The sequence below is a fragment of the Anopheles stephensi genome, chromosome 3, assembly GCF_013141755.1.
Source record: "Anopheles stephensi strain Indian chromosome 3, UCI_ANSTEP_V1.0, whole genome shotgun sequence".
In the NCBI taxonomy this organism is placed as follows: Eukaryota; Metazoa; Arthropoda; class Insecta; order Diptera; family Culicidae; genus Anopheles; species Anopheles stephensi.
The window spans coordinates 20,884,359-20,907,459 of NC_050203.1; the positions used below are offsets into that span (position 1 = coordinate 20,884,359).

The window sequence follows — 23,101 nt, forward strand, 5'->3', positions numbered from 1 at the left end:
GACGAAAACTGTGCGATCTGATAATTGTTGTGCGTACGAAAGCATTAACATTATTATCGACCTGCTTTATCGGAGCGCAGGAAAAAAAACGAGGTTCGATCAGCGGTCTGTCGGCTGTGGCTCAGTGCACTATGGATGTGTGGTGTACGGATTTGTTTGCCGAGTGAGAATGGTAGGCAGATCAAGGTGAGAAGATTCAACTGGGTGGCTGGCCGTTACAACACGCCATCGCTAACGTTCGAGAAGACATGCCAATGGAAAAAAATCTTTCAGTAAAAGTGATGTTTGCAGAAAGAGTCCCACGTAGGAAGTTTTAATGAAGCTAAATTATTTTTAAATGTTCATAATTCATTAAGTTCATTGCATTTACATTAAAAATAATACATTTGAGAGCGATTTCAATCATTAAAGGATTATAGAATTGATTATGTTCGCAACGAAACAGCATTTACTTAGAGCATGAATAAACAACGCCTTAAAGTATGAAATCGGCATTACGCTAATCAGCTAATCAATAGCAAATAGTCCTACAGATGCAAAAAAAAACCTCAAATATTGGTCCATTATGTAATTATAATCAAATTTATGGAAAATCAAAATATTACAACAGATTACAGCTGATTTCACTAGGATAAAATAGTTTTAGCATCCGAAGCTCACGGGTCTCGTTTTCAGATGATATCACAACTAGAGCATATATTTTCGCATAGTTAAAAAATCTTCCTTGAATTCGTTTTTTTGTTCTTATTCTTCATAATTATAACCATCTGGTATATTTCTTCTACTTTGGTCCTACAACGACTGGCGTTTGCCATTTCTGCTTTAGAGTTCCATAGCTTCATACTTTTCTCAAACTGTGGAATTGACTTATGGGATTATGTTCTGAAATTGTGATACTTTTTTATGAAATTTGTATTAAATATGAAAGCATTCCGAAAAAAAATTGTGATTCCGTTGCCTAAAAAGTTTTTCGTATAAAAAATTAGGCATTGCATACTTCCAGGCGTTAATCCCCGGTATTAATCTATGAAAGAAAAATTAACAAATAAATCCATAATATCCAAATCTAAACAATGATTTTGCACTTTTCTCCAAGTTTATTTTGACAAATAATTAGTAAAATTGACAATACGGCATCGGACCGTAATACTCAATAAATAAATAAAAATAATGAGTAAAATTTTATGCTGCCTCAAATTCAAATTTAATTATCAGCTTATGCCCACATCAATCCTAAAAGGGTCTTCTCATCGCGTCCTCACGCAATCCCTCGTCATCGAGGGCTACCCCACAGCGAAAGGGTTCACCACCATCTCACGAAAGAAAGTGCCTGTGAGCAGCGATCAGGTTGAGGATCCAAACCTACTCCAACTCACTACGGCAAAACTCAGTTCACCGGAGGAAAAAAAACCGGTAAACTTCGCTCACTTCACTCGATCGCGCTCACGCTCTTTTTAACTCTTACCTGCTCTCCAGTGCGATGCATGTCTTTCACTCGCCAAACCGCCGAACACTTTACGCGCCTCCCAGACGGCCCGGTATCGGTGGAGCTATAAAACCGATCGTCCGGAAGCAGCGCACGCTTAATATTACCTTGATCTTGAACCGGTACGTATCTCGGTGGGGAGCGATCATTTGAGTGATTTCAGGATGTGCATTGAAAGCCCTTTTTGGGTGTGTTAAGAGTGTTGATATGGACAAATTTTGAAGTTGAAGTATTGTGGTGGCAGCAAGTGCATACAAGTGCAGTTGATTTCGTCAAACAGGAGAGCGTTGTGATATTTCTTGTTAAGAGTGTGTGTGCGTGTTTGCGTGCGTACAAGCTGAAACCAAAACTCTCCCTTCGAGTGGTGTCGAGCTGGAGACGCTGACGCTTGTGCGAGAGTGTCAAGTGGAACCCTACCAGGAAACGAACACCAGCCAAATCGAACCGAACGAACTGGAATTAACGAAATCGGTGTCAGAAATGTATTCCCAAAACACGAAAGAAAGCACGCTTTTTACATGTAAAAATGCACCGAAGCCAAACAAAACAGTTGACCGTCTCCGTGACTGTGTCTGTGAGAGTGTACTATGTGTTGGTAGGGTGGAATGTTTATGCATTTCGGACACATTGGATTTGGTTTCGGCTCGCTGGTATTCTGTCTCGCCGGATGAATTAATTTTAACCGTCGCTTTAAGCTGCTGACCCAATGCCCCGAAAACATTTAGTTTTTTCACCTTACTTGGTGGTCGAAGAAATTGAAGAAAGCAAGTGCAAATTTTGGATTGGTTTAGTTGCCATTCCATGCGCCAATCCTTCCTTGTATAAGGCTCGACTTCTGGAGAAATCCTTCACTTCTCCTTCAGTTCATCGCATCACAAACGGGGGATGATTTCTTATCAAAAGCAGCCCACCTAACGGCGCTTTCAGGCTGATGATTTATCTGATAGCGTGGCCGACCGTCTCGGCCACCCAATTACAAAAAAAGCACTTCACGGCCAGTTGCGCCAGTGCGGAAACTTTGAAGCTGGCCGTGAACTGACCCGCTTTTTTAACAGCATCGGAGTGAAATTTTTCGAACAGCACGCGTCCATACTTTACCGATGATATCACGTGTGTGCGAGTGTCGGTGATCCATCATGCCATTATGCGAATAATAGCCTGCAACACCTTTTTTTCTCTACACCATGCTTACCTGTCTCCGTTTTTTTGCCTTTCTTCTTCTCTTTAATTTCTCGACTTGGAACCGTACCGCGATAGCGTCGCGCGATCGGAAACGTCGCGCCAAGCAAACCTATCGGAACATCGGAACCGACCGGCCGGAAGTGGGAAAACATCGACAAACCATGGCGATTAGCATAGGCAGGCGGAACGATGGGCGGCGGCGGCCACTGGTGGTATTGGGGTTGGTGTTGATCGTCTTCATTGGAGTGACCGTTTCGGCACAGGAGCCCAGTACGGCCGAGGTGAAAGTGGAAAAGTCAGGTAAGTGTGGCAGTGTGCGAGTGTGTGTGAATTATTGATTAGAGGAGATGGTTTCGATGAGGGGTTGAGTTTCAGGAATGTTCGCTCAATTAATGAAACATGTTTAAAGCTTTAATATAAGTGAGGTGTGGCCTTATGGTGTGTGGCGAAGTAACATCCTGGATAATTGCGATGGCGAGCTTTTACAACTCCCTGCCTTCTGTTATATATTTTTTAACAGCTCTGACGGATAAGATGGATTCCTAAAATGGATATTCTGGATGGATATTCCTAAAATAATAATCAAAAAATGTATCAATTTACGTGATATTGATTTTATTTATGAAGACTTCTTAAGACCTCTTCTAAAAATCTTCCGGGCATTAAAGACATGGTATACTGAAGAGAGTACATACGAGTGACCTTATCATGACAACTGTTACCAAACTATTTGCAACTCCACAAAGAGTTCTAAAGAAGAGTTGATTTTTATTTTGAGACTTATGGTCTTATGGCAAAGGTAAAATTTAAGATATCAGGAAATTGAAATCTGAAAGATTGTCCTTGTGAAGAGCTTTAAACATATGTTTTATCCTTTACAAGGCCCTGACAGTATTTCAAAACATATTTAGGCGGTATGAAATCTCTACAGCATGATGAATCAACAAATAAAACTATAATTAAATAGTTATGAACAACAACAAAATAGGTGCTCCGTAGCAAAGGACAGGAATGACTGCAATAACTAGCAAATGAAGTTAAACAAATGCCCCAATACCAATCAGCATCTTTAAATATTGAAACAACCCTCGCTCGGCGGACACCGGCAGGTCCATAAGCGAACAAAGCTAATCACCATCCCCATAACCGGTACCGCAGCTCGCAACATCTCGCACAGCCATCATTTATGTTACCTTACGTTCGCGTACCTACCCATCACGTCCATTTTCCCCCATTCACGCGGTGATGATGAGCCATCAAGCTCCCCTGGTGCCAGTGAAGCGTCTTTACTGGCGCCCAGCTTGAAATCGTCCCAATTCCTTTCCCGGGCACCTAATGGAAACTTCTCGCATCAGGCACGCAAAATCGGAAAGATCCGGCCGATTCATTACATGCTTCTAATTCTCCCACCCTAAGCTGCGCTAGATGGACAAACAAATCAACCGTAGCTTCCGCCGAAGATGAGCAGGGCAAGGAAATTGTGACAAACAACAGCAACAAAATAATGTTCACACCGAGCCCCAAATACGATTGCCGAATGGGGAGGAGAGTAGTTTTACTTTCTACTGGCTCGATTTGGTGGTGGAAACCACCACCACAAATCGATGTTTATTTTGATGCGTTTGTGGACTCTCTTTCTGCTTCCTTGTTTGTGGCTGGCCGGTACAAAATTTGACCCAAGAGAAAGTATTACAAATGACGGCTACACCCTTGGAATCTGGAGAAGAAACGACGAACAAAACGGCCGAGCTTGGGACGATTATCGTAATCAATGGGTAAGCTGCTGCTGGTTAACGACGCTGACACGAACGGTCAAGGTCGTATTCCATCTTGCAGCCCGGTCATCTTTGACCTTTAAATGGGGTGCAACATTTGCATCCACGATTGACAGCTCGATGAGCTGGATGACTGATGCTGAAGAATTCCTATCGCTTAATACAAATTGCTACTGTTTCGTCATCTCATTTCTGGAAGCTGGGGAGGAACATTGAGCAGTTCTCTTAAATAAGTTGACCTACTGGGGCTACTTTAAGGGGGGAAAATCTTGTTTTCTCGCTCTACTAAAGCGGCATCCAACCAGACACCCTCATCCGGACACGTGAACACAGTGAATCGTAAATCAATAGAAAATCAGCGTGTTTTTTTTTTCGCACACAACCGGACACGAATCACGAATGCCATAAAAATAGCGTGAAATTCATCCAAGTGGAATAAAATTATGTAGAAAAGAGTTTCCATCCTCAATTTAACCGTTTTTAAGCGAAACATTAAAAGGGGAAATGTAGCTCATCGTATGAAACATCTTAAATCGAAAGACTTCAACCGACGAACAGGCGACGAACTCGTTCCGAATGGTGACTTCTATTCAATGATGTCATCGATTTCGAACAATTGAAGTGTAATAAATTGACAATTAATAAGCGTAGAAAGTGAACCGGAACCTTACCGAATCCCAACAGAAATGTGGACAATAGAATGTGGAACTTACACCTGGATGTTATTGATTTGACGATTTGGGATGCGTCTCATTTGTTTATTGTTTAAAGCAAGTCGCAGATTTTTTTTTCCATTTATTTTACATCTCAAAAGAATTCAATTCATCCCGAAAGACTAGTGTACGGTATGGATGCCAAAAATGCTTTCACTTTCCATTTCCCTTTTCGTCGCCGAACACCTTTTCGTAGGCCGGGTTGCTGAATCATCGAGAAAGAGTTTCTGCTCGCCCATGCGATCCGTGTACCGAGACCGATCTTGCACGGGGGAACGGGGTATCTGTCCCGCATACGTTGTAAGTGTGACCCACTAAAGCTGGTTTTGAACGGGTGCGTGAATCCTGTTCCCGGAACGCGCAAGGCTGTGCCCTACATACGGCCAAATGTAGGAATGGCACCGTTTCCGACCGGCCCTTGATAACACCGTTCTCGCCTTACATCATACAGCTCTGCAGGGCTTCCCGTACCTCCGTTGCCTAACGGTGGTTTGGTAGAGTTGAAAAAAAACTGGACCCAGCCCGTCGGCTGTCACCGTTGTCCATATCCGGTTGCCGCGTCTTCACTTCCTTCCAGCAAATCGCGCTAATTATTGCTAATCTTCAGCTTCAGCGCTGTGCGAAGACACGGCGTTTAGGTTTAGCTCGTTTTACGTGACAACACTCAGCGGCGGTGGCGTGTGAATAATTGGAACAAATCCAGGAATGGATACAAAGCGCCGTAAATGTGCGCTACATTTAATTCCCTTTGCTGCCAACCGGCTGGGACCGGTAGGGACGATCCGTTCCAACCAGGCCGCCGACTGTGGTTCGGAAGGCGGAAAACCACAAGAACCACAGCGTCTCCTTCAAACACTCTTATTTGCCTGTGAATGATGTCTCATTACTTCCACCTGGAAGAAGGTGTAATTTATCGCCACCGTCGCTAGCGTTAGCTCTCCAATTCTGCTGGTGCTGCTTGGTGGAGGGTCCTCCTAAAGAGCGGTGCTTTATTGCCCTCACTAACTGGCTATTATTTACGATGGCTTTCTCTCTCTCTCTCTCTCTCATTCTCCTTTACAGCTTCAGTCGATTCTTCAGCCCTGCTCGAGACAGCACTCTGCGCGATCAGATCCAACCCGGGCCAGTGCGTACGGCAACAGGCGGCCCGTGTGCTCAGCAACTGGGAGGCCATTCTAAATGCCAAAAAGATGGAAATGCTCGGTAAGTGTTTCGTAGCGGGTTCTGGAAGGGCCACTTTGGGAAACATAAACAGAAATCTAGAATCTCCTTCACCAGTTCACCAGAACCACTGTAAAAAGCGGGCGCACAGTTGTGTGAGAATTTATTGAAGACGCTTGTTTATGGTACTGTCTTCCCCAAAGGGCATAAGTCTAACGGAAAATCAATGTGCATCGTTTACGCTTTCGATATTTCGTCTGTGTTTTTGGATACGGGTTTCGCCTTAAACCATCACTCATCACAGCGATACATTTTAAGCATCGTTTCCGAACAGTAGAACCGATCGGCCAAAGTGCACCCGAAGATCGTGTAATGATGTAATCGAGCTTGCGGAAGGAAAGGTTGACTGGGGTGTAAACTTTAGCAATAACGGAAGTTTTTTGTTCTATTTGACCCCTTTTCTCCTCGGACGCTTCGCTTGAAGCCCGATAACGACTTCATTAGTGGTGTTTTCCTTCACCCGCTATTAACGGATCGATTTATCGTTTGATTGGTCAATCTTTGGCCCGTCGTGTAACTCTTGGGAAATATAATTAAATTATTTGAAACCTTTTTAAAACAATCTATTAACATTATACTGTGCTCAAAAATATTTAAAGTGATTTCAAATTTAAAACTAATTTAATTTAATAAATAAAAAAAATCATCGTTATCATCATTCCTTGCAATCATTCCTTGTAGATGATAACGCCCAACAAAGTGTATCGTTATGATTACCTTTATCAGGCAGGCAAATTACCCCTATCAAGCAGGTGATCCATTTTGAAATTTCATTTTCCTCTCTCAAACAAAACAAAAAATTATGCCAACAAAAATCGCACTACATCACTCCACTTTCCACCAATTAAACTTTCGTCCGCCCCCCAATTTTACTTACTCGGCAAAAGAATTTGCACGGTTATAATTAACGCACTCCGAACACCCGGCCAGGTACAGTGATACAGCAATCAGCAATGGCTTCATTGTAGCTTTGGTAAATTGAACCAAACAGAAAACACCTCAATAAAGCACTAATTATATGGGTTCAACATCTCAGCAAATGAGCCTCCTCGGAATGGCCATTTTAAGTGAAAGACAATTATGTAGAAATTTGAAGTTTCGTCACTTTAATTCAGAGGAAGAGATTTTTGGCTTTTTTTCGGATTTATTTCCTAACAGGCTTTTTGATTAATTTTGGGGCTCGTTTTTTTTTTTTTGCTACACAATTCTTCTCTTTTCCTTGTGCTTTCGTCACTCTTTCACATCGTAAACCATTGAAAGCACAATCATTCCGAATATTCAATTAAGAACAACTTTCGCTGTAAGTGGCCTGTCAAATTTTCTTTCTCCCACACTCACCTTCGCCGTACGAATCAATTTCATTTTCTGCATTCGGCGAATTTTCCTTTCTTTCACCTCTTCATCTACTTCTTCTTTACACCGTTTCCCATGTACACCTTCACGAGATTCTAATGCTTCACGTTCAGCCCCAAAAGGGCACGAGCATCTCCTTTCATCCATCGTTCAACGAGGAAAACGATTTATTTGAACGACCGACCGGCGGCCGATTTCAATAATCGTGCCTTTGTGGCAAATGCGCCAATGCGATATCCGTACTCCGATAAAGGGCTAAAGGCTGCCTGTGTTTTTCCTCGCCCCCATACGTAGCATACCGGTAGCGCAGTACGGTACGATAGATGCTGCAGCTCCTCGTACTTTGCTAGCAGGAAGCGAAAAAGGTCATCTCGACCGTTGGTTTTTTGTGCATCGATCACGGTGGAGGGCTCGTGTCGTGCATTTGGAAAATGGAAAGTCACTGTCACTTCTCCCAGCCGAGTGCCATCTGCCGCAGCATGCGCCAATACCGGTAGCTCCCATTCGTACCGGGCCCAATTATGTGTCTCTGGTGCACTCACCATCCTTCCCAGTAAGCAACCGGAAAGGCGAAATAGTTGAACGGGCAGAAGCGTGATCACTTTCTACCCTTTAAACACACACACACACAAACGCTAGAAACGATTCTCGAGGAAGATTCGCGATACCGGAGGATGCTACCGTCGTCGCTTTCCCTTTTCCGCTATCGTTCATCTCAAACAGGGGGTGACTTTTGTTTTGGCATGTTTGGCATTAGGACAGTCACACACGACCGTATCCACAACCGTTTAAAGGAAGAGGATTGCGAACACAGAGGGTGATGTTCGTAATGCATTCCATGCGAGATCGGAAACAAGCGATGTCTTTCCACCGCTGTACGACGTGTTAATCCGACAGCTTGCTGTTCTCTTCCCATGGTTGCTATGCGTATGCTGACAGATATCTTCTTCGGCTTGAGTTGGTTGGAATGCGGATAGGAAAAATGTTCATACCACCATGTTCATGCCATTTAGGAAAAGCGATAATGGGAACATGGAGTTTAAGGCTTCATGTGAGTGGAATTTAACCTTCGAAAAAATACATTTGAAACCCTTATCCCTTTCTTTTATGCCATTTAAAGCGCCTAAAGGTGATAATTTACCCATAGATAGACGATCAATCGTAGCGTACCGTAACGTAAATCAAAAGATTTCAATGCAGGTCATTGAGCGACGAACCCCGTTCGTAATCATTTTTCATGCAACATTGCTGCGATTTACTGCTGACAGTTGAAGATGAAGCACTCGCATAGATTCATATGTCCGTCCCAGTGACCAGTAACCGGTTGCAGTGTCATCTCGATTCAATTACTCGCTTAGCTTCAAGTAGATGACAGAACTTGTTAAAGAAAACTAGCCCCGCAGCGAGCCCTCGTCCGAGTACAACCGGTTCGGAGACGAGCTCTTCGCGAAACGATCCACCACGCAGCAAGGGAAAGAAATCCTACACCCATAACCAAACTCGGGCAAGCTAGAATCTAGATCGGGAAAGATTCGCGAACCTACCCGGTGTACCCGATGTGCCCGATCCCGCAACATTATCAGGAATTGGAGCACAACTGTAAAAACAGGAATATGGCTCTCGTTTCACGCGAATCTATTGCCCGCCGACGGATAGCTGTACCACGCAAGTGGTTGACCCGGTTCGAAAGTGTTTCATCATCCCGAGATATGAGGGCAAACCGATTTACATGCTTGATGGAGGTGGGAATTCACTTTCAATTATTAGCTAGCTGGGAGGAATGTAGACATAAGGTCTACGAATCTTCAATTAAATCAATTAAAAACGAAATAAAGACCTGGTTAGGTCCAAGAAAGACAAATGAAAGTCTGATATTTTACTTACCAAATACTAATGCCACATTCGCTACCATCTCTATTCCCTTTTAGCCGAAGCCGATAAGGAGGTAACAGCACGACAGCAAAGCCGAGGTCTCAGTGATGCTGAGATTGCACGCGGCAAACCCTCCACACTGATGGAGCAGATCGAAACCGGACTCGGTGTACTCTCGGAGTTTGTCTCCGAAGGTGTCGATGAGTGAGTACCGGGACGTGGATCTCCCACAAACATCATTGCGAATCTTAATCCCGTCTGCCCATTCCAGATACGTCTCCGACAAGGAGCAGGGCAAGGAGGAGGAAGCCTCATCGAAGACGCATCTGCACCATCTGCTGAAGCTAGGTAACGGAGCCGGTGGTGCCGGCCCGGGCACGGGTGCTCCCGTCGGTCGGGCGGACGCCGACGACGAGGACTACCGCGACCAGCTCGCTGCTGTGGAGGATGGTTTGGTGGATTATGCTGGCTTGGCGGGCGGCCCGGATAAAGCACTTGGTAGAGGCAAGCAAGAGGGTGACCAACTGGATTATGGGTTTGGTAGTGGCGAACCTAGTGCTGGTCATGGAGGTGGGTCTCGTAGCGCCATTGGCGGCGATAGGACGGCTACAGGCTACAGTGCGATGCAACACCAACAGCAGCAGCGGGAGCAGGATCGCGCGGATCAGGAGCGGGCCGGGTCGTCGATGGCCGCTGAAGGGCGCCGTTTGACGGTACCTTCGAAAGCCGCGACCACCCGACCGCCACCCACCGCTGCCGTTCGCTTCGATGGGGACGACGTCGGTGAACTGCGGAGACGACGTACGCACACCAATGGGCGAGACCTTCTCGTGCCTTTCTATGCTTTGAGTACATTGGGTCCAATTTTTGTGCTAAACATCACGTCAACCCAACCCTCCCCAACAGCCCCTCAAGCCGTCCCAAACCCTTAGGATAGTTTTGTTTGGGGCAGCAGGGCACAGATGCTGTGTCCTGTGGTTTGGTTGTTTGCCATATGAGGGAGTTCTCTACTCCGAAAAGCCCTTGTCCCTTGTCTGTTTAATGTTTAGTTCCGTTGGCTTTGAAGGCTATCAGTAGCTTTCGGAGTTTTGGTTTTTTCTCTTGCGAATCCTTGTAGAACAGATACAGTCCAACTATTAACCTCGCTACTGGACAGCGAGCGTAGTGGATTGGATCTCTTGTAAGACCCAACACTGCCGTTCCTTTTTGTTTTACGTTTAAAGTGAGAGTTTTTCTTCATTTTTCAAGAGTTTGATAATTTTTTGTTTAGATTTGGATTAAGATTTCTCCAAATCGCTTTCGTGTGACCGAACTATTTACAACCAATACACCTGCTCAACATACACGCACAGGAACAGAACCACTACACTGAACACGTAAGGATGAGTCAACGTCAAACGCCCCACAACACTCTGTTACACCAACACCAGCAGCACCATGTTCGAGTTTCGACCAAAACCAAAAATCGCCTAAACCTACCTACCAACCAATCAAAAAAGAAATTCCATTGGTCACCTTCCGGCTACGGAATGCATGTGGCATCGGTATCGGAATGTGGCTAGAAAGTACTGATTTTGGCTTCTGCACGTTTCTGCACGTCGATTAATCGCCGCTTAGCTAGGAAACAAACATGCATGCTGCATTCACTCATACTAAACAAACATCAACACAAACACATCCCCATACCATCATCATCATCACTCATCTCATTTCACACATAATTACCATCATCAACACCGGATTCATCATCATTATCTGCTTTTATCATTGCGGTGCGTACCGATGGTGAGTCACGGCATGCCCACTCATTAGCGCCTGCATGCATCAGTGGGCGATGGCGTACACGCCTCTAATAGCTCTTGTTTCATGTTGGTTTGCATGTGCCATTTTCAGCTGCAACGTGTTGTGCCATCCGTAGTAGTATCATGCTTGATTTGTTATGTTTGTTTGTGATTTTGCTTCTTTGTTTTGTTCCGTTTGCTGGTTGTTTTGCTTGTTTGCTTTTTTCTTTCAATTTTTGTTTTTCGATGTAACTTGATCCGTTTCGTTGCGTTTCAGTTATTTGTTTGATTTGCTGTTTTTGCTATTGTGTGTGTTTTTCTTTATGTTTCTTTTCACTTTTGCGTTTTTTATTTCTTACTTTTTTATTTAGTCTTGCTTTTACCTGTATCGATTATGCTTTATGAAGCTCGGTTTTTTATTTAATTATTCATTTGGTTTGCTAATATTTATTCTTCTATTTTTTATCTTTGACTGTTATCATCTTTTTATGGTATTTAAAGTATGTTTTAGAGTCCTTTTTTACCCATTTTATCACAAACAAGTACTATTCAACTAAATTTATTTAAAATTAAATTTTCCTACTATCGCACTTGATCATTCTACCAGAATGGAACAAACAGTGGTAAAAGCAGGCAAACAATTCACAATCGCAAATCATCGTCATCCTAGAAGAAAAAAGACGCTTTTAAACGCTTTTTAGTTTTTTTTCTTATCATATAATCCCATTAACCGTGTGAAGTAGAAATCCCCCCCACCCCCCCCACCTTTGTCTAACTGATCGTGAGTAGTTCCCAAACCCCAGTAGCATTTGCTTGTCATCCCATATCGTGTGTGTTTTTTCGTGTGCTTTTGATTGTGTGCTCAACCAAACCGCAAGCAGCGAGAAAACAAACGATTGATTGTTTGGTGTGTGTGGGTGTTTTATTAATCCGATTTGTTGCTTTAGTTATCTGCTAACCGTGTCCGCAGTAGAACTCCGTAGTCCCGTACTAACGCAAAACAATCCCCAGGAATGGCGTTACGTATCAGAGCTTTATTAACATTCTTTTCTTTTATTCCCTTTCATTCCCAATGCGACATTCGAATTTTTTGTTCAACCCCATTGCCATACGGTTTGATTAACTCGACCAAAATGGGAAAAAACACATATTTTAACCACACAACCCAAATAGGCAAGCGCAAGGGCAAGAAGAAGAAGACGTTCATGAAGCTGTTCATCCTCGGTGCGGCGCTTAAGGCCAAGATTGAGCTGTTGCTGAAGATTTTGTCCTTTAAGCTGCAGCTGAAATTCTTCGCCGTTGCACTGATCGGTCTGCTGATTAACATCGCTCGGTTCTGGATCGACTTCAAGAAGCAGCCTTCCCCGCAAAAGGTAAAAGTTGAATGTGGGGGGGGAGTGTTCTACCTATTTCACTTCTAGCCATTCTCTAGTAAAGTTAAGATAGCCTCAGATTCAGTTCATTTCTGTTCAGTTAAGATCACTTATGTTTAGAGCACTTTTCAGAGGGGAACGCTTAAGAAATGTATTATTTAAGTCCTTTCTGAAACCTGGAATTATTTCAAATCTTTCCAAAAGTAGTTCCAAACAATCTTATGAACTATAGCCTCCTACATTCTTAAAGGACGCCACAAAATATTGCCATCCGGCCAAAAGCGTTGCTAGTTGGTTTCTGACAGCACAGATTCTGTCGAGCACAATGATTGAAAAAGATGCCTCCGAAAGAGGTATCTTTGAAGGATTCTATAGTTTACTGTTTGGATCAGTTGGAAGTCTCATCAATTGACGACACGCTCACCATTATGCTGTTCTTTCTGAGTGATTGTCACATGGAGAGCTTCATTTCAGAAATGGACAGCGATACATAGTAATCTATCCATCTTGTTATCCTGGACAATACCCGTCAAGATAAACGATTTAATTCCTAGATTAAATTTTGTCTATTTTAAGGCCAAGAAATTTGATTTATTTCTTTAAATCTCGTTGTATTCCTGCGTTAAGTCATTTAAATAAGTACTGATTCAAGCGTGCAATAATTAACATCCCATCCTCGTTGCTTCATAGGTGATCTACTACGAACATGCCCAGCATCAGCATCACTACGACGATCACGGTGACGGTGACTTCGGTGGCTACTGGAAACGATCACTGCACAACGTGCACGAAGAGGAACCCAACTACCCGGGTGGACACGACCGTGCGGAACGCTACGACGAACCGTACCCGTACCGCAACCCGAAGTACAACCCGGGTACCGGCAACCATTACGCGCCCCAGCTTGCCGATCCGCACGCGATGGCGTACCAGCAGCAGCGGCCATACTGATAAGCGGGCGATACACGCGTAACGCATTTCCTAGCACAGGGTCGAACGAAGGGCCAATCTTTCGCCAAGCAAAACCAAACCAGGGCAAGCATATCCGCGCGTTTTATCATCATTCGTTATCATCATCATTGCATGTTTCATTACTACTCAATTTGTACAAATTTCCACACACGGGAACGCATTCTTGGTTTCGTTGCCAAATTGTCCTGTCTCGCAAAACGGACGGACAGTGTCTGCTTGCTTGCCGGTTTTCGTTTTGTGCTGCGAAAAAGCTAAACACATCAGCCCAGAAAGATCAATCCCTAACGGAATCTATAGGGTCGTAAAAACACTCTCTCTCTGTCTGTAGTTCCACACCAAATCGAACGGTGAATGCGATAGATGGAGGGCACAGTTAATTTATTAAAACCGTTAATTTATTGCTATTTATTTTTCACGCCCAAAGACGTCACTCGCCCTCGGTTCGGATGTTGGTGCGGTGATTTTAGGGTCGGTAGCGACCAGCGTCTGCTGTATTTCATGGCTAGCTGACGCTTGCCGTTCAATTGTTTTCCCCTTTTTCCCGGTTTGTGTAGTGAACTAATAATGTTAATGTTGTAGGTTAATAAATGAATTTGTGAAAAAACGTGAAAACACACACCCGAACGAACGACGTGGACGAATGAACGTACATGTCACTGGAAGTGTTTCCAAAACTAATAAATCGTAAAATAAATGGGTTTAAATTGAAAAAGCAATCGATTTATTCTTCGGATTCTACAGCGGCTATTTTTAGCTTCGCCCTACTTCTTCAGATATTTCCCCAAATCCTCCGATAAATATTGGCAGGTAACATCTGTTTCTGCTCAGAGTAACTGTATCAAATATAACCAACAATTCAAATTAATTAATTATTTTCGTTAAGCATTACTCAGGGTCCTTTATTGCCCCATAACACACATTTTTGTAGCTGTTTGTCTGTTTATTCTAACCATCTAAGCACCACAGCTGATGTAGTGATTATATTCTGTACCAAACCAACAAAGTGTCATCCTTCGAGCCGGTTTTATGTGCTGCAAGTGATCGTTTAAATTTTAAAAAATTAGCCACTAGAAGAATTCTTGGCTGCAACCGACTCAACCGGCTTCTGGGCTAAAAATGTCTGTAAAGCAATCATCTGATGATCAAACACTAAGTCTTATATTGGATACCTATCAGACTCTGTAACAGAAGTCTTCGATACCGCTCACGACCTAGCGCCATTGTCTACCAATTCTCGGGATATTGTATCATTTCCTGTGGACGCATCAACGAAATCCATCGCTTCATCTTCGTCTGAGCTATAGTACGAACTTGGGTCGTGCGTTACTATTCTCATGACATGATCAGTGCGACTATAATGCGACTCTTACATTTTTCTTTCTATACAAAAGAGGCCAACAATGCTTCTTAGCATTTCCTCTCGAACACGACTACGAGTGTTATGGCATGTCAAGCTCTTAAGCATCCTATGTTCAGTGGTGGATCAACCTAGGAGCGGAAGCAGCGGCCGCTCGGAGCCTCATCGGTTAGAGGGGCCTCGTCGGCCAGCAAAATTCTGTTGTTTCTCACTAATATCACAATTTGAGGGGCCTCAACTGCTATTCCGCTATATCTTGACCCACCACTGCCTATCGTATCTCTACATTACCTCAAGAAATGTTTCTTTGAGCGTAGGCAAAATAAATTTCTATTTTCCCATCTAGTATAACAGTACAGGAGTACTGTCCTTTCTTGGTCTTATCCACTATAAAACTTTAACCGATCTTGCCTGTTTATAGTTATCGTAATAATGACAATGCACAAGATTAAAAGCAAATTATCCTCTTATTCTCTGCATTCCGACACATCGACCGAACTGATTACCCTGCAACATTTCACCAACAATCCTTGACTGACAAATTTATGCTCATGAGCTCCTAAAAATTGCAATAAAACCGAAACAGGCAGACACACAGGGTGAGCCACAACTTTGCCTCTGTCTCACGGTACACTTACATACATTTACGCTTTCATTCATGGATGTTGCTTTTCTTTCCTTTTTATATCAATCTCCCCGAAGGCACATCATATTCAATGCTCACTGTGACAACGGACGGTTCGCCGGGTGCATCGGTCCGATCGGTACAGCAACATGCACGCACGCACACTGTTTATCGTACCATTTATTCCAATCACAGTTTTGCAATCGCGAACCTGTGCGAACCTCTCCTCGGAAAACTATTTTTATGCTGCTGCTGGTCATCATCGTAGAACATCACGCACGCAGATCTACTGGCCAATACATTGTATCGTTCGCACACTTTTCGGGGACACTTAGCCACCGTACGCTTGACCGGACGATGAACGTCGAACTATTTCGAGCGGGAGCGTCTCGTTGAGAAACCTCGGGCCTCGGGTGAAAAGTGTTGTGCCCAGGGGGTGTGCACTTGGTCATTCCAACAGGATTGCCCGCTTGCCATGCGAGACAGGTTCGTCACCTAGAGCACGTTTGCAGTCACCAGGTGAGGTGGTGGGGGAAAAAGGGAAGTGAGGGCTTGAATGGACATGTTCTTAGCTGGTATGATTCGGATTTTTAACGCACAATAGGAGCATTAGGCCTTATTACCAGAAAGAAAATTTCCTCAATCCAACATGCTTGTCTTTGTAATCGAAAAAAACATTATTTTTTACTTAAAAATTCTTCTAGTAAAAAAGGTATCTATCAAAATTTATTTAAAAATCCAGCTATTATTAGTTTGATGATTTGATGAAGATGTGATCTATGCCGTCACCATTGCTATAGTGTCAGAACGAGGCATGAGAAGACCTGTGACGAAAATAATTATGTGCATGACTCTGAGGGCTCCTGATGGTTCCCATGCACAACAAACCCCTTATAGGACAATATCCTTCGGACCATGTGGTCTTAGACAAGGTTCTTTGGACGAGGAGTTGTTGTGAAGACCTCGATACTCCATTTACATTATGTGAGTGAGATGATGAGTTATTTTAGAAAATGAGCTACCTTGGGTGAACAAGATACTTTGAACGACGAGGTTTCTTTTACAAGTCGTTTCAATGATGAGGGCCCTTAGACTGCGACGTTCTTCGAACATTGATATTCCCGCCATTCATCCTTACTGTTTCGTTTTAATGGTTAAATGATCTTATGTTTTCCCGGTAGGCTTTAATTGAACATTGAAAAATATAATTTTAGCCAACAAATATCCCACTGTTTCGTCCATCAGATCAGTCCTGTTACCCTACGAAGACTCTAAGCTCGATCGATACCACTGATCGACACACACACCCACACGCATAGCCCAGTCACAACACGTCCCACCGTGCAACCCGATGAAGACATTAAACTGAACTCGAGTGGCCAATGCGCGCCCCAAACCGTTCGTGCGCGTACGTGCCACCACAACATGTTACCCGCTGTTCCGTCGACCCACGGTGCGACAAAAATAAATCTCCACGGGCTGTGAATCAATTGGAACTAGGCTTTATGCGTTTTTAATTGAAACGAAGCCTATGTACGCTCCCGCTTTGCCACGGGAATGTGCAATGTGCATCGCGACAGTAGCTCGCATCGCTGTACGGAAAGGACAGCAATGCCGGCATAAGCGTCGAACGGGGCTACTTTTGCTACGTTTTCGAGGGTTTCTTTTTTTTGTCATGGTATTTCTGTCCTGTGATTTTCTTTTGATTGCATGAATAATTCACACGGTCAATTGGGGCTTTGGCTTTTGGTGCTGCAGATGGGACGTTTAATATCGTGAGCGCATACGTGAGCGACGTGAGGTTCAGCTGATATCTCTCCTCGGTCAAGAGCAGTCGGTCGCATGGAAAGATCGTAGCTAATGGGAGCAGTCGGTGAAAAGGGAGGCATTTTAATTGGGGCACAGGTTTGAGAAAATTTGAACTGATTTTTTTAAAGAAATTTTGAGGATCAATTGCATTGAAAACTGAAAATAATGAGGGTAAGAACACAATTTTTTTTTTTATTCATAAAGAACGGCCTGGCCGTATTGCTGTAAGAACACAATATCATACCAAACAATTTATTTAAGGTAAAATATTGAAAAAAAAGTGTAAAACGGTCAGAACTCTATTTTAAATATTATACAGAATTTAAGATCTTACCATTAACTAATGCGCCTCTTTCGACCGCTTTGACGTGGCAACAACGAACGTTTTTATCTGTGGACAGCTTTCTCAACTTCCCTGTTGCAGTTCCAAATGCATTTGCCACCTTGAACGTGAACCCTGTGAACACTTCCCGCTTATATCCTCAAATACACACCGGCACGTTCAACTTTCCTTAAGGATGGTCCACACAGCTCCTTAAGGCGAACCGATAGCAGAGCGTGTGGGCAATGAATTACTTTCCACACCGTCCGCGCTATTGATAGTCTTTCGCGAAGGCGCGAACTACACGTGACATTAATAACTGATCGATATGGTAACGACTTCACTGCACGCGTGGTCGTTGCTTTATATTCGGTTTAAATTTTCAATTTATGAACCAAATTGACTTTCCATCGGTTGGTTAGTTTGTTCTTCCTGCCTTTTGCTTCCCCGATACGATTCACCCTCTGTAGGTCAGGAAACAAAACACAGCATGGTAGAATATTAATGTTTTCGACACTTTCATTAGCATTAGGTTGGAGGCACGTCACGTTAAGCTCGTCACATTCTTCTTCGCTGCCCTGTTTGGCCGCCCCCTTCGGGGTTACACCTAAATAAGGGCTTAATTCCGCGCAGGAAGAAGCATCCAGATGAAGGTAAAATGGCGAGAAAGGAAGGGGAAACGAATGTTCGTACTTAACGAGTGAAAATAGACATTAAATTTATGTGAAACGGTTTCAAAGTTCCAAACACACACACGCGCACCGCTCACGGGAACGACATTGAAGAACGCATTTTAACCGTTTTTTGGCTCCCAAATCGCAACCTCGAAGGCGTGAGGCCGGTTAGGCCACGAACAACACATCAAATTCACGTTTAGGGTAATTACCAACACCCCCTTGGCGATGGTTGCTGGTGGCTGGTGGTTGGAAATTGTTCGACCGTTCGTAGGTCACGTCCATAGGGTTTAATGATCGTTTTGGGGATTTCTTTTCGAACAAGTCACTTTTCACTTTTCATTTCCGATTCAAAATTGAAGGAAACGGGTCGATAAGTTGGAAAACACAATGTATTTCCTATTATTTAAAGATTATTTTATTCGATTTATTGTTTTACTATTTCTTTAAACGCTCCACAGATGCTGCTTCACTATATAAGAGCGGCAGATGCGAACGCAATAACTGTCGTGAAACAGACAGATCGGCCACACAAGTATTCTGAAAGCTCTAGAGAAAAACTCCTACAGTAAATCCCACGTTTAAGCAATCGATTCTGTTAAAAACACTTTACCCACGACTTCTTTTAGACATCAAGGCACAGCGCCATAACCGGAAGTAAATGAACCTTCCCGTCTCCTAAATAAGTGCAGACGTACTGCAAATCTAGTAAATTGTACCACCTTCGGACTATCGAAATGGGGTAAAAGGATTATACAACAGAAAGAGCAGTAATGCTTAGAATCTAATAACTGTTAGTCACCGTAACCTTCTAAGCAACCTTCTACCAATTTCCTAAGAGATAGCTATACAGCTCGAACATAGTCATTTAAACCACGAGCATTGTTGTTTAAAGGAATGACCGAAGATTTGCTACTATAGTGGATCTGAAGTCACGTTACTTCAGTCCGGTCTGTTAATGTCCGGTAGAGTTAGTGCCGACCCTGGTCCCCACACATCGAAATCAGATATAGAATCCTGTTCGGGGATCATCTTTCAGGTAAGCAGGACTGACTCTACAGGCTACTGGTAAACTAAGTCACGGAAGTCAGAACTGGGAGGTGAGGGCCTCTTTAGGTTGTACAGTGAAAGTAGAAGGTATTCTTGAGTAGAAGGTATAGGTGCCACAGCGTTCAGTTCTACCACGACATCGACAGGAGAGTCTAGTAATCGAAAATTACAAGGCTTACAAACAGTTTTATTGCGACCAGAATTAAGTAAAGCTTTCTAAACTCCCACCCACCATCACCCTTAAGAATCGTACACATAGTCCGAGTTCGCTGCAATCCAGTCGCTCACTTTCGACAGGCGCACAAAAACTGTTGGATAGTTTTCCGTGCACTGGTAAAACAAACTTATCACTCCAACCAGCAACGGGCCACTTTTGTCTAGCACGGTCAACCCGGACCCGTGCCTTCGGTTGCAGAACGAACCTCCCACGTACGCATTCGTACAGATTTGCTGCTCATCAATGGACGATTCAGGAAAGAGCGAACCACATTCGCCGTTCGTCAATATCTCGTTGCGCACATATCGCCACAGTCCTCCGCTTCCGACGTTTGTGCCCTCCATTCGCGCGTACGACCGAGCATCGGACAATCTGGGCAAACGGATCGGCTGCACAAACGCGGTGAACGTTACCGGATGCTCCAAACGTATCGTTGCAATGTCGTACCGCGGATGAAGCTCGATATCGCTTTCGTTGAAGTTGATGCGCTGCAGCCTTGACTGGTCGAGTCCATCGTCCGTTCCGAACAGTGCATATCCGTATGTCGTGTTGGCTCTGCTTATACTGCTGCGCAAAATGTCTGCCGCGGTAAGGACGTAGTTCGGTGTGATGAGCGAACCGGCTGCAAGTGTGGTGCCAGGATCGACATCGTTCCGGATAAACAGCCCCGCATGGTACGGAAACTGTCCCGCGTACACCAGATAGCCTTGCGTAGCGAGCTTATTTGCATCTTCCGTTGTGCTTGGTTCGGACGGTGGGCTTGCATGCAATGCTTGCCGGTCGAATCCTGCCGCGGACGCCACCAACACACCAATCAAAACGGCTGCTATCGAGAACTGCATCGTAGAACTGTACCTCGACCTTACCCGTTTGGTAAATAACTGATGGCAGTTAATCTTTCGTCGCCAGTTTAAATTTGACCCGTTAGAACTGATAAGCCAAAACGTGATTGTTTGATAAGAACGTGTTCGAATGACCAACCTGTATTCAATCAAACAATCTTATCAGCAATAATGTACCCATTCCGGATACAAAGCTCGCAGACGCTTGCTTCCTTTATCTTGATGATGATTAAACTAATGCTTTTAATTGTGGGATAATCAGTACCCGGATTTCCGAAGGCACTGCACGCTCCGGGTGGAAATGTATCAAACATCAATGACAGCACCCCAGATAAGAATGATTTATCGATGGGGGCCTCAAAGTCCGATTGAGTTATGATTTTCTTGCCACGAACAAGCACCTCATATATTTGAACATTCAATTTCCCCGAACAGTCGTCTATAAATCGAACACATAGTCCGAGTTCGCTGCAATCCAGTCGCGGAAGTAAGAAACGCGTTCAAAAACGGTAGGATAGTTTAATTCGCACATATAGATTACGGTGGCAATTCCTACCAGCACCGGGCCTTTGCCATCCTCAACGGTCAATCCCGACCCGAGCATCCTGGTGCAAAGCGAACCTCCGACGTAAGCGGTCGTACAGATGTGCTGTGAGCCAATCGTCTGAGACGGGTGTTGCTCAGCGCATTCGTCGTTCGTTAGTATCCGGTTGGACGCATATCGTATCGGTGCCCCAACGGCTGCAGCGCTGATACCCTCCATCCCCTCGTACGTCCGATCGTCGGTCATCCTGGGCAAACGGATCGGCTGCACATATTTGGTGAAGGTAACTGGATGCTCCAGACGAATTGTGGCGATATCATTCAGCGATCCCGCGTACTGTGGATGGATCTGTATACCACTGTCGGTGAAATTGACACGCTGCTCACTCCGCTGCTTGTCGCTTCCATCGTCCAGTCCCAAAATGGCGTATCCATAGGTTGCATTGGACATGATTACACTGTTATACAATGACCGTGCACAAGTGAGGATATAATTCGGTGTGATGAGCGAACCAGCAGAAATGGTAGTGTAGGAGACAGCATCGTTGCTGAGGTACAGCACAGCGTAGTGTGGGACCTGACCGGAGAAGACGGTGTATCCGTACGTAGCGAGCGGGTTCGAATCGTCTTGCGCGCGCTGAGTTATCGGAACGTCACTTCCTGTTGCGGACGCCACCCCAACAACAACAACAACGCCAACCGCTACAAACACCGTCAGGAACTGCATCGTCGAGCCGTGATTCTACTTCAACCGCTTCACAAATAACTGGTGGCTCATTGATCTTTCCCACGCGGGTTTATATGCGTCTGAGTCGAGCAGTATTGGTGCGTCATTAGTTGATAAGAAAATGAAATTCAAACCCCACTTCAATGTTATCGAACTCAAGCGTTGCATACAAGAAGTCCTTTAATGTCTTCAATATTCTTAATAATCTGGGTTTCGGGATAAGCAACCCGGATTTAGGGGAGAAATTTGATACAGGAGGTGATAAGAAATTGGCATTCCCGAATAATAAGATTGATTACTTTATTTCTGTCGCATTGGCAGCCGTAATTTAGGATTTTTTTTTCAGTTAGGATCTAAGTCCCACCAGACGGCATACCAACTTTATCTTGGGAAACATCATTTTAAGCACCGCACAGGGTGCGATTATGAAACATTATGGCCCTTCGAGATAGGGAAGAGTGCAGCAACTGTAGCGGTATCACGATGTTAAATAACGGCTTCCAGATCTTCTCCTTAATACTACAAGATCAACTTGTCCTATTCGATGAAGAGACAGTTGGAAACTATTAGAAAGGATTCCGAAACGGAATATCAACCACTGCCCAAATGTCCACGATGCGACAAAATGTGGAGAAGCATGATGGAACGGCTGCTCCACGCCTACCATCTCTTCATTGATTTTACAGCCTCGTATGACAGCATAGCCGGGGTAAAACTATACGACGCAATGAGCTCTTTCAGAATCCTGGCTATGCTTGCCAGGCTTGCAAGAATAACAATGGCCAACATCACATGCCAGGTAAAAGTTGTTTGCTACCACCAAGGGCCTGCGCCAGGGAGATGGGCTTCTAACTCAAAACACCTGTCGCTGACGGACAAGAGCTGGGACTGTACAGAACATTTATAGTTCTAGTTCTCGCATACGCCACTGAGACATGGACTCTGTCCAAAACTGACTAAGCCCTCTTCGCCGGGTTCGAGAGGAAGATGCTCAGAAGTATTTGTCACCCCGTATGTGTGGAAGGGCAATGACGATCTCTACGTCCTGTACGATGAACTCATATTCGAGCAGCAAGTTAGACTCGCCAAGCTACGTTGAGCTGGTTACGTCTTAAGAATAACACCGGACGACCTAGCCAGTAAAGTCCTTTTAGGCCATCCACAGGGACAGAGAAGGCAGTGACAGACCCAATCTGAGGTGGAGCGA

The 23,101-nt window shown here is 44.2% G+C and overlaps 3 protein-coding genes across 6 annotated transcripts; 1 reads left to right on the forward strand and 2 right to left on the reverse strand.

Moving 5' to 3' along the window:
- The first annotated feature begins 1,535 nt into the window (after nucleotides 1-1,535).
- On the forward strand, nucleotides 1,536-14,421 carry LOC118512831. 4 transcript variants are annotated; one of them, XM_036057863.1, is made up of 7 exons: nucleotides 1,536-1,608; nucleotides 2,744-2,968; nucleotides 6,219-6,359; nucleotides 9,659-9,806; nucleotides 9,874-10,172; nucleotides 12,557-12,756; nucleotides 13,447-14,421. In XM_036057863.1, the coding sequence occupies exons 2-7, from the start codon at nucleotides 2,830-2,832 to the stop codon at nucleotides 13,705-13,707; spliced, it is 1,188 nt and encodes a 395-aa protein (XP_035913756.1). In that variant the 5' UTR covers nucleotides 1,536-1,608; nucleotides 2,744-2,829; the 3' UTR covers nucleotides 13,708-14,421. The 4 variants fall into 4 exon arrangements, with proteins under 4 accessions (XP_035913756.1, XP_035913757.1, XP_035913758.1 ...); XM_036057864.1 differs by having other exon boundaries at nucleotides 9,874-10,106; XM_036057865.1 differs by having other exon boundaries at nucleotides 9,874-10,100.
- Nucleotides 14,422-19,805: 5,384 nt separating this feature from the next.
- LOC118508822 (serine protease 1-like) lies at nucleotides 19,806-20,624 on the reverse strand. The gene has a single exon (XM_036048566.1). The coding sequence runs from the start codon at nucleotides 20,622-20,624 to the stop codon at nucleotides 19,806-19,808; it is 819 nt and encodes a 272-aa protein (XP_035904459.1).
- Nucleotides 20,625-21,063: 439 nt separating this feature from the next.
- LOC118508823 (brachyurin-like) lies at nucleotides 21,064-21,894 on the reverse strand. Its single transcript, XM_036048568.1, has one exon. The coding sequence runs from the start codon at nucleotides 21,892-21,894 to the stop codon at nucleotides 21,064-21,066; it is 831 nt and encodes a 276-aa protein (XP_035904461.1).
- Between the last annotated feature and the right edge of the window lie 1,207 nt (nucleotides 21,895-23,101).

Bases quoted from the DNA above. Each gene is read 5' to 3' on its own strand.
- LOC118512831 (XM_036057863.1), top strand. From the start codon at position 2,830: ATGGCGATTAGCATAGGCAGGCGGAACGATGGGCGGCGGCGGCCACTG. The intron at 9,807-9,873 runs GTGAGTACCGGG...TGCCCATTCCAG, and splicing joins GTCTCCGAAGGTGTCGATGA to ATACGTCTCCGACAAGGAGC. The intron at 10,173-12,556 runs GTGGGTCTCGTA...CAACCCAAATAG, and splicing joins ACCTAGTGCTGGTCATGGAG to GCAAGCGCAAGGGCAAGAAG.
- LOC118508822 (XM_036048566.1), bottom strand. From the start codon at position 20,624: ATGCAGTTCTCGATAGCAGCCGTTTTGATTGGTGTGTTGGTGGCGTCC.
- LOC118508823 (XM_036048568.1), bottom strand. From the start codon at position 21,894: ATGCAGTTCCTGACGGTGTTTGTAGCGGTTGGCGTTGTTGTTGTTGTT.